Source organism: Mytilus edulis, chromosome 4, assembly GCF_963676685.1.
Source record: "Mytilus edulis chromosome 4, xbMytEdul2.2, whole genome shotgun sequence".
Taxonomy (NCBI): domain Eukaryota; kingdom Metazoa; phylum Mollusca; class Bivalvia; order Mytilida; family Mytilidae; genus Mytilus; species Mytilus edulis.
In genome coordinates, this window is record NC_092347.1 from 10,694,944 (window position 1) to 10,707,011 (window position 12,068).

The following is a 12,068-nucleotide window of genomic DNA, read 5'->3' on the forward strand; positions in this document are numbered from 1 at the left end:
ATGGGCGTCCTAGAATCGTACTATGGTCTTGAACGACGTGGTGTAAACGTGATAAAGTCGTAGTGGAAGCGTAGTTGGATCGCGGTGAGAACGTGATTGTCGTAGTGAGGTCGTAATTACGTCGCTGTGAGATCGTAGCGTAGTCTCTGCGAATATAATCACGCTTTTTCTACGCTCTCGCTACGATGGTATTGCGACCCTTGCGATCTTACCACGACCTTCCTGCGCTCTAACTACGCGTATACTACTACCTGATTTCGCCACGACCACACCACCATTGTTTTGAACATGTTCAAAGTTAGCCAAGCTCAACACGATCTTGAAGACCTCATCACGACCGTGATACGACCTTACTGCGATCTGCACGATCGCACTACGATCGTCAAAATTTTCATTTGTTGTTCACAGGTCGTAGTGCGATCGTTGCCTAGTGGGACTGCGGTAGTAGCGAAGTTTCCGCGACTAGAATCGCGCTGTAGCTACGATGGTACTTCGACCTATGCGATCTTACCACGATCTAACTGCGCTCTCACTACGCTTCTACTACGACCTGATTTTGCCGCAAACGAACTACGATTGTTTTGAACATGTTCAAAGTTGATCCACGATCATGAAAGACCTCACCACGACCTAACTGCGATATACACGATCAGACTACGCTTTTCAAAATTTGCATTTTTTTCAGAGATCGTAGTGCGATACTAGTGTGACGGAGGTACTTTATTGACATAAACAAATATTTTAAAAATGAATGTTTTTCTGACAAAAACGCAGTTTTATATATATACTATATATATGTAATAAAATATGTGGTGTGATTGCCAATGAAACAACTCTTCACAATAGACAAAATGACCCAGCAACATCCATCGTACGGCCTTCAACAACGAGCAAGGCCTATACCGCATAGTCAGCTTAAAAATGCACCGAAATGACAAATGTAAAACAATTCAAACAAGAATGTATATATAAAAAGAAGATATGGTATGATTGCCAATGAGACAACTGTCCACAATAAGAGACCAAAATGACACAGACATTAACAACTATAGGTCACCATACGGCCTTCAACAATGAACAAAGCCCATACCGCATAGTCAGCTATAAAAGGCCCCAATATGACAATGTAAAACAATTCAAACGGGAAAACTAACGGCCTTATTTGTATAAAAAAATTAACGAAGAACAAATATGTAACACAAAAACAAACGACAACCACTGAATTACAGGCTCCTGACTTGGGAAAGGCACATACATAAATAATGTGGCGGGGTTAAACATGTTAGCGGGATCCCAACCCTCCCTCTAACATGGGACAGTGGTATAACCGTACAACATAAGAACGAACTATAAAAATCAGTTGAAAAAGGCTTAACTCATCAGATGGACAAAAATACAAGTAGACGTGGCCGAGTACTTGTACATCCTGACAACAAAAAGACACTAGGAACAGATCTGAGAGTACTCGCAGTTATCTGACAGCTAGTTCAAAGCCACTAACAACTAATAAAAAAAAGCATGCATCTAAGACTAAACTATCAACCTGTACACATCCAACAACCAATGGATTTAGTGTAAAGACGTCATAAACAGTCAGAGAAAAATATGACCTTGTGCAATGCCAATTTACAGGTATCGACAGATTGTAGATCCATGAATGTGTATATGTATATAGCATACCAGTAATATTTAGTTAGTTTTTAATTTACTGATAACAAAATCAATATTTATACTAATAAAAACAATATTCAATGATCTTATTACAGTGTTGAATTGGTAACCTTTTAGAATAAGTTTATTTAAAGGAGCGATAAGTTTACAAGGATCATTTCTAAATTTCCGGGCACGGTTAACAACATTTCCGTAATAATGAGGATGTGCTATCCAGTTTGAAATAAGTTTTATGTTTTACTACCCTTATGTGTCTTTGAACCCAGCACAACCCCACTGTTTTCAGTTGAGTCCCAACGAATTCCTGATGTAACAGAAGACATATAAGCGTCATTTTTAGTCCTCAATGCTCGTCAACTTCGTGCCTGACTTAGCCCTTCTAAAAGTAAAATAATTTCGAGCTTTTCTGATGAGACGTTTGTAGAAAACACGCACGTCCTAGGTACACAATTGATATGATGAGTTTCATATCTTATTGATTCATCTAGACTTCACAGATAATAACTATACCACTTTCAAAAGTCAAATGTTATCAGTGTCAGTGTTATACAAATTGTCAATATTTACATTGTAAAACTGCATGTTTATGAATTGGACTGAAAGCACATTTTAAATAGATTAACTATAGCCTGAACTCATATTGTCTCTTATAATATATATATATACATGAACTAGGTAAAATTATAGCACCTCACTGAGTAGATGAGTATCTCTGAACTATAAAAATTAACGACAATCGTCTCCTAACAAAGTAAAATTGATTTGTGTTGATATACGAATTGTACACCGAATGTCAATTTCCCTGTTCTTGATGTCGTTGTTTCATTGGTTTCTTTTTAATGATTGTGCTTTTCTCAGACGGTTTGATATTTTCGTGAGTGCAGCGATTTCTTGGGTTTCGTCACCGATGATGCTTTTGTAAACGAAACGAAGTCTAATGCTCACAATCTAAATCCTTGTATTTATGATGAGTTTGTGCGGGGGGAAATATTAACTCATTCATCGAACACCAATGTAAATTAAAAAAAAAGTCTATTAAATTGACAAAATCTTACATTAGATCTTATTAACCAACGTAAGATGGAAAACAAATGTAATATTTCCGTGTTTTCATATACATAATTAATGTGAGTTTGATAAAGCTTAAACAGGGTTAAGTCAGAGATATGGAAGTGTGGTTTAAAAATGGGATACTGGTGTGCTGTCATAAATTCATAGGAAATGTCCGTTGTGATTCTGCAGTTTACATGTTGTAATATAGTATTATATTATTTATTTATGTATTTCTCTGTGCTGAGTTTTGTTGATTGTACTGTATTCCTATGACGCATTGTTGTTATTTTATCGGTATTTGTAACATTAGCATATAAGTGGGAGGTTTGGGAAGCCATTAAACACTGTTAAACCCATTATTTTTCTTAAAATGTACTGTACCAAGTTAGTAATATGGCAGTTTCTACGTATGTATGCGTTTGCTTTGTTCCGTTGTTTTTCTTTTATAGTTGGTGTGCTTTCTTCGGGTTAAGTATGTTTCCCGGATTTGTTTGCTTCATCGAATAATGACCATTGAACAGCACTGTACTACTGTTGCCTTTATATACAAACTGCAAGACTTGGATAAAAGTTCTGTTTTCATCAAGAATTTTACAATGATACTGTTTATAAAGATGCACTTTTCTTTTGCTCGATAGACGTATTTATAATAATGATGACTAAATTGTTGTTCCTGTGTCTGGTATCTAAAAGAATAAACATGGATGTGTTTATTAACAATTTTGTTAAAACCTGCCTCATATTCATATGCATATCTCTAGTCAGGAACAATATCCGTAGTTATATTCTTATGTTATACTGGGATAACATCTGTATAATGCTGTCCTTTTCATTATACCCCAAGTATCGTTTTGTGACGTTTGTTTGATGAATTTGCATCTGAGGTTATATATAATTAAAAAATGTAGTTCTGTTTAACAAAAGACTCAATATCAGGGCAAATGCTTATACAGAAAGGTGAGTATGGTTTTCTTGTGTCCAATCTATTTCACTTTGAGTAAATAAAATATGTTTAAACTAAACAGAAAGATGATACGTAATTTAATAATTTACTTATGTTCAAAGTTTTAACTACCTTGTTTATTTCTGAAAAGTTTTCAAATATACAAATTTCTACTTTTAAAAGATAAACATATGCTATATTCTGATTATAATAGGGAATTAATACAGTGTACTGTTTTGTCAGTTATCACATATTTACAAATACTGACGCCATAAACATCTTTAGTTTTTCGCCACATATTTTCATTAAAATAGTGTGGTGGCCACGGTGGACACGGCGGACAGTATCACACTGATAATATTTTCAATGATTGGATAATCAAACTCAAGACAAAACATGCTGCATATGTTCCCGAAATACACGAACACATACAGAACATTAAAAACTGTAGCAAGGGAAGTGTTAAATACAAGTGGTTCATAATCAAAAAGATCAGAACAGTTACAACACTCGCTTGTCACATCGCAACATTTTTGAGCTCCCATTGGTTTTTCAGGGTCCACAAGTGGACAGTAGTGAAAAGTACAAATTCCACAAAAAACCTTACAAAACCACGGTTCAGTATAGCATTGACACATATCGCAGATGCATTTCTTTCCACAAATCCAACAGCCACACATAAGGCATTCGTATCTACAAAAAAGAATATTTGTTAACACAAATCCAACAGCTAAACATAAGGCATTCGTATCTACAAAAAAGAATATTTGTTAACACAAATCCAACAGCTAAACATAAGGCATTCGTATCTACAAAAAAGAATATTTGTTAACACAAATCCAACAGCTAAACATAAGGCATTCGTATCTACAAAAAAGAATATTTGTTTACACAAATCCAACAGCTATAAAACATAAGGCATTCGTATCTACAAAAAAGATCATTTGTTTACACAAATCCAACAGCCACACATAAGGCATTCGTATCTACAAAAAGAACATTTGTTTACACAAATCCAACAGCTAAACATAAGGCATTCGTATCTACAAAAAAGAATATTTGTTAACACAAATCCAACAGCCACACATAAGGCATTCGTATCTACAAAAAAGAATATTTGTTAACACAAATCCAACAGCTAAACATAAGGCATTCGTATCTACAAAAAAGAATATTTGTTAACACAAATCCAACAGCCACACATAAGGCATTCGTATCTACAAAAAAGAATATTTGTTAACACAAATCCAACAGCTAAACATAAGGCATTCGTATTTACAAAAAAGTACACTTGTTTACCCAAATCTTATACATTGTACTGTTAATAGAAGGTCATACTATTATCAGGCACCAACATTAAGCTATTGTGGTTGTATGGTATTGATAAAGTAATGTTACTACCTATTTTCATTTAAACTTTTCTTTTGAATTAAACAATTGAAATGAATTTTTAACTATTACTTAAATTTTTCGAAGCTGCAATTTCTTGCGAAGTATATTCAACTACAAGGCAGAAGGTTAAAAATATAAAGTCGCGACGACTGTTATATGGTTTGATTTTAAGAACGTAGAAATCAAACACGTCAACTAAAAACGTTTACCTTCTCTCGAAAAATGTGCAATATCTTTTATATAATCATTTGACAGAGGTAAATACGTTAATAAAATGAAAGCATATTCAATTTTTAAATAACTTCAATAGACAGGAAACGGATGTTTGTTTTATTTTGTTTTATTTTGTTCAACTGACATTCCTGATGGCGAGGTACATTGCAACAAACATATCATTTATTTTATGATTTGGTGCGTACGGCGCGATTTTTTAATGTTGTACGCGTAAGATAAAAACAAACAAAAAAGAAAAAAAAAGATATGTCAGGGATGTATAAACACTTCAAAAGATATATTAGAGCTTTCTTACAAATTGACGGAAGGTACGAACGAACGTAAAGGGAGCACGTATTTCATTTCCACAGTAACAATTTAGAGTCTTTGTTTTATCCGCTTTTCTAGATCAAATTTATCTTTTAAAAATAACCATATCGTTAAAAATACACGCTTTTAATATAAGAAAACAAAGAAAAATAGTGTCAAATACACTTACGTCCGATACGTTACTTACGTAAACCACAAGTACACACATTTCCGCGGGAATAGTTTAAGCACGAGTTTCACGATTAAAATGTTAATGGCATTATTGAAGTACATTAATCAAAAAAATTAACGACAAGATTCACATTTGTTATTATTTTTTAAAGTACACTATCAGCAAATTGTCAACGTGGAATATCGAGATTTTCAAAACAATGCTGTTGCATTGTTTTGAAAAAGTAATGTGAAATAAATCTAGAAAAAAACAGATTTTGTGATCATTTTTTTTCTATTAATGTTATGTTAAATGTTAAAAAGGGTAATGTAACTCTTGTGATCGCAGGTGACAAATGTGAAACTCTAACTTTAATTGCAACTTCTGTTTAATATGAACGTTACAAAGTTCACACTGTTAAACAAGTATTAAATGGGGGGGGGGGGGGGGGGGGGGGGGGAAAGAATAAAAACAAACAAGTTATGGGGAGCAACCATTGAACTTCAAAAGAGAAGGGGTTATGTTTTTTTTCTTTTCTTAGTTTTTCGACGTTATCAATCAAATCTTTTTTTCAAAATTTTTACACTATAGGGTAAAGGTAAAATCTGGATTCAGAATTTTTTGTTTGTAATCCGCAAGACCGTAAAACCACATTATTTTTTTTGGGGAAAGGGAATCAAAATATTTTTTAAAGGAAAAATCATCCCTCTTCGGAAGTGAATTGTTCCCTTACACTCAAATCAAAAAAGAGAAACTTGGTTGTTTAGGAAATTAAACCGTCTCTCTATCTGACTTAATTGTATATAATAAATTTAGAAAAAAATTAATTAGAATTGTAGGCTTGGAATGTGTCTGTTGAGTAGAGGTACTTTTGTGCGAATCCCCCCTAAATCTGCCCTTGAGTTTTGGTTCATTTACATACACATTTAAACACCTAAATATATATCAATAAAATAAATCTACAAATTTGCATCATTTATGTTGTGGATTTTATAATGACGATTTAACAGTACACATGCTTGGAAGATAGACTCGAAGATATCACTCAACGTCCAGTGGCATATATTTCATGAAGGTTCAGTACTGTAGGCAAAACGCAATTACACGCTAAAAAACGGTTCCATAGGAGAGAGCCTAACTCCGGTGTATCATATAGCAGCATACGGTATAGTATGAATATCATCTTTTTTCTTCATTTTATTATTTTGGCGTTGCAAATATTGAATCAAGGAAGTATTTGGTTTTTTTTATTTTCTTATTTTTCTGTATAAAGAGAAGAAGACAATGTATTTCCTTTGATATTTATTTCTTAAGTTAAACAATGTAATATTGTAATTTTGAAGAGCGGGGAGGGGGTTTCTGACTACCCTATATTTAAAATATTTTGTATAGTTATCTCCTTCCACCTGGTGGTTTTATATTTTAATCTATCGTACCTTCCGAAATCCTATATCTAAAAAAACAAATCTAATTAAATAACTGTCGTTACATGTAGGGTAATGGTCCGAGGTTCCATGACTATATATATATTATTTAAATATGTCCGGCCTGGCAAATTTGGTCAGTCAGATTATTTATTTCAGAAAAAAAATTTCAACTGCTACATGCAAGATTATTTATTACACATGTATCATTTCACTGTATAATAGAATTCAATTTGTAGGCCAGGTTTTTTTTTAGGTGGAAGCCATCACATTTACTACTATTTTATTCCTGGCCAATAAATTTATTTACAAAATCTGCCAGCTCCGATCCTAGAGTCAAAGGGTGTCCTCTAACCCCAATTTAGTATGCGGTATTGCTGTTATTATTATAGTACGCAGAAAAAAATGGAACTAAATACGCTGGAATTATAAAATTATATTATTATATCTTTATTAGTTTTCTGTTAAAGTATTCGGTACAAGGAATTCCCCCCCCCCCTTTTTTTTTGTTATTTAGCTCATTGTACATTAAATAATGATCCGGATTAATACAAATGTTCATGTCTTGGAAGCCGCCCTTTTCAAGACAGCCCATGCAACTTGTTTCGAACGAAAAAGATGACAAGCAATTCTTATATACATAAATAACAAACTTTATGATGGTCAATTATGGACCATTGGCTTATTTGGAAAAGGGGCTATGATTTTCATGCGGGCCACAATTTTTTTAGCCCGCTATATGTTCTATTCTGCTTTTTTTTTTAAATGGGTGCTGCCTTTTTTTTTCTTAGGCGCTTAGCGTCGATTTAAAAAAATAGGTAACACACAGTCACCGGCAGCTTGAGCCTAGGTGGTCGAGTGGTCTAGATCGTCGGACATCTAACATTGTTGTGCTGTTATTTAAAGTAGTTATGTATATAATATGTGTTTTCAGCCATGTATCGCCTTCACTGGTGATCCAATGTATCGATCTATCCTAGAGGGTTGTCACTTGTTCAGATGTATAATATATATATATATATATATATATATATATTAAAAATTAAATACACAAAAAGAGTTTTAAAAGCAGCATTGTCTAGCGCTTTCATCCATCTTGGGACTTATATATATATATAATCAAGTCTAAATTGAAAACTACGTTCAAATCTATGATTGCGTTGGATAGAAACCGCAATTTTTATACGTGTGCAGTTAAAACAAATCGTTGAAGAAGGATCTAAATACAGCACAAACAGCATATTCCAAAAGACCAAAAAAGTGAAAAAGTATACTTTAGCAAAACGCATTTGACGAACAACTGATGTTCTTAACCCTTGGTGACTGCCATGAGCGATTGCCAAATAAATTGATCACCATATGTTACAAAATGGATCTTAATATTAATTTAATTTTAAACAGAAAAAATCAATCAATAAAAAATGCACTTGTAATCAAAGCGAGATAAACATGAACACTTATGCATCCTGCTTCGTGTCATAGGTGATACGTTCGTGATTCGTGATCTCACCAGTTACCTCTAATAGAACAATAAACCGCTTTTTTGCATTTAACTTCATCCGAAACGCTTAAAACAATAAAATAAAAGCCATGGAAGTGAAAATACTAGCGGAGCTCGATTATCACGAGAAAGTTAGACTCAAATCAAGTGTTAACCATTTTTTAATTCAAATCAAATGTTAACCTTTTTTTTTTTTAACTCAAATTAATTGTTAACCATTTTTGAACTCAAATCAATTGTTAACCATTTTTTTCCAATACTCTTTTACTTGCTAAATGTAAAACAATTAACATACCGATGGAAGCAGCATAAACAGGGACAAAGGCATTTGAAGAGACATCTTATACAGCCAACACACTTTCCTCCACCACCGCTGCAACAACCGGGTTTGTCATCTTCCTCATTTTCTTCTTCGCACATTAGAGAGCATGTAAGATAACGAAAAGCATTGTTCAAAAGTGCAATACCTCCATTAGCGGCAGACCAAATACGTCTAGACAGATGTTTACCCTTTAAATCCTTGCCACAAAGAGATACACACGCATCTTGGTAACGGAGGAGAAGAAGTCCTTGTGGAATTTCTATGAATAAAACAGAATAAAGAGTTTCTGTCCTACCATCCAGTAATTTTTTAGGATATTTCAAAATCATATCCCTCATTTTCTTCTGAGTGCTATCATTGCCTTCAACCGCTTGCTTTTTCTCCCTCATGAACTTAACTTCACTGTAAATCTGAAATATGATATTAGCCAGTTGGATTACTGACAGAACTGTTCCCGCAATGGTAAAATACTTATACTTCTCTGCGATATCCTCTATACTTGTACATTCTTTTTTCGGTTGTCGTTCAACACCAGAAAGATCTGAGATAATGTCTGAGGGTGTTGTCATATCATTAGACTGCATCCAGTCAAAGACACAGTCTGTGATAACCAATATAGCTGAGCAAACCCTGGTAAGGATAACACGAATTGAATCTCGTCTTGTCTTTCGATGCTTATTATTTTTCCCCTCTCGTCAACCGTCCATTGTAGGAGATGAAGGTGGCATAACAATTATTCCATGATTGCATGGGTTAGCCATTCCTGGTTGTTCCATTGCTTGGGAGCTGTTATAGTGATAAGAATGGTCCATTCTGTTAGTAGGATATTGTTCAATGGATTGGATTGATGGTGGTCTATGCATACATATATCCTTCATTTACATAAGCCCTTTCCATCATTTCACTGGATGTTGTTTGCACTTGGGTTTCGTCCATTGAGGAAGATGACGGTGACTCGACAAACGGTCCTCCAGTAGATGGGTTACCCATACCTGGTAGTTCTATTGCCTGGGTGTTGTCACGGTTATAAGAATGGTCCAATCTGTCATTGGGATATTGGTCGATTGATTGGATTGATGGTGGATTGTGCCTATATCCCCCATTTACAAAAGATGTTTCCCTCATTTCTGTGGACATTCCATACTGTGCTGAACCGCCATAACCATGTCCTGTTGCAGAATACTGGGCTGGAGCATGTCCCCTATAAACAACAGAACGTTGTTCACTTCTGGTGTGTGCTTCAAACGATGAATTAGGATAACTATGCATATTACAATTAATTTGAACAAGACACAAAACTATCCTGTGCTTTCTGTGTGAACTGTCGGTATTTGCTTTATCTGAACGTCTTTATTATCTACCTTGTGCTTTCTGTGTGTACGGAGTTAGTCTCATCGAAACGTCTTTGTTATTTGCGTTTAAGGTATTGAACTTTAGTTATGAGAATATTATGTAATCATGTCAAGTTGTGTAATTTTTTATCTTTTTATTTGTACTTGCTTAGGTACATGAGTGTAAAATTTGTATTGGTTTTAAGATATTGTAAAGAGAGCTGAGCAAACTATTTATTTCAACAAACTTTATAATTTAAAAAGAATAATGTTTGGTAAAATCCAGATCTTGTGATGTATGCTTTACCACAACGCTTTGACCTCACGATACGAGAGCGATTTGATTGAAAATTGGTATTATGAAACTAAAAGTAAGAAGTGTAATGTTAAAGATTATAAAACAGTAAAATTAGTTTGTTATTTCGATAGTACCCTTTTAGATATACTTTTTTTTATGTTTATACACGTACTTTTAAAGAATAATGTGGGGGAAAATTATAAATGAGAAGAACATCGACTTTGTCATATCTGTACACTGCAGCAAACTGTAGTTCACATTTGTATCCGCTTCTGCACCTCATTCACTATTCATACTGTCTATTTAACTTTTCTGAATCTTCAACATAAACTGTTTGTTTTATGATTTTTTTTAGGAATGGGGGTGGGGGTGTTCGGGGGTCATATAGAAAAAAAATCAGGAACCAGGTATTTTTGTGTGAGTTTTTCTTGCAGTACTTCTATTTTATAATAACTTCTAAGGAAACATTTTTATATTTTTTGTATCTGTTGTTGTGACGAATACTGTATACATAAGAAAGTATTCTTCATATATGAATACCTTCTTTCTGAACAAGTTACATCATATTATCAAATTTGAAACTGACCACAGGAATATTGTAACAGAAAGTTAAGTTTTCTAGTCTAGTACATGCATTAAAATTTTCTAAATAGAAATATCAAAATTTGCTTTACTTCTAGAATGTAATAATTTTACAGGAACATAAGATAAAACAAATAAAAAATCAACTCTTTGGATGCAGAATTATTAGTTTTATAAAATTTCTATGATATATTTCAAATGTTTTTAAAATCATAAAGAGCATTCAGTTATCTGTCGCTTTTCCCTCAAACAGACATTTTCGAAACACACGTATGTAAGTTAATGAAGCTTAACAGTATGTAGAATTTTATTCAATATACCTTGTACATTCAATGATTAAGTGGTAAACATTTAGTGTGTCTTTAGTTAGTTTGATATCACTAAATTACAATTACAATACAATCACTTCAGTAGGTAACACTGAATACGTAATTGTTATGATTAACAGTATCAGGACTTGAAAACAAAGGAGTAGGTCCGGTAAGGACCGATTTTGGCCTCAAATTCAGGTTGATCAGACGAAAGATTTTGACCACTTTTTTAACACTTAAGTGTCTATTTCATTTGAATCAATTAGTTTATGTGAAAGATATTAACTGATTTAGACATTAAAAACGACCCGATTCAAGCTCAAATATGAAAAATCTACAAAATATGCCGAAAAATGTCACTTTTCAGATGGTTTTTGTCTAATATGAAAGTGGCCGCATTCGTGTTCATCCTCAACCTTTATATAGGTTATGTATTATCATAAATACAACTTACATTTCAATATTAAGGATGAACACGAATGCGGCCACTTTCGTTTTACACGAACACTGTCTAAAATTTAACTAAAATGCTAGAATTGTGAAGAT

At 33.6% G+C, this 12,068-nt stretch overlaps 1 protein-coding gene across 1 annotated transcript; it reads right to left on the reverse strand.

Annotated features, from left to right (window-relative positions):
* Positions 1 to 3,866: 3,866 nt before the first annotated feature.
* On the reverse strand, positions 3,867 to 10,392 carry LOC139518928 (uncharacterized). Its single transcript, XM_071310620.1, has 2 exons — positions 8,974 to 10,392; positions 3,867 to 4,360 (listed from the first exon to the last, which is right to left on the reverse strand). The coding sequence occupies exons 1-2, from the start codon at positions 9,582 to 9,584 to the stop codon at positions 3,973 to 3,975; spliced, it is 999 nt and encodes a 332-aa protein (XP_071166721.1). The 5' UTR covers positions 9,585 to 10,392; the 3' UTR covers positions 3,867 to 3,972.
* Positions 10,393 to 12,068: the final 1,676 nt, after the last annotated feature.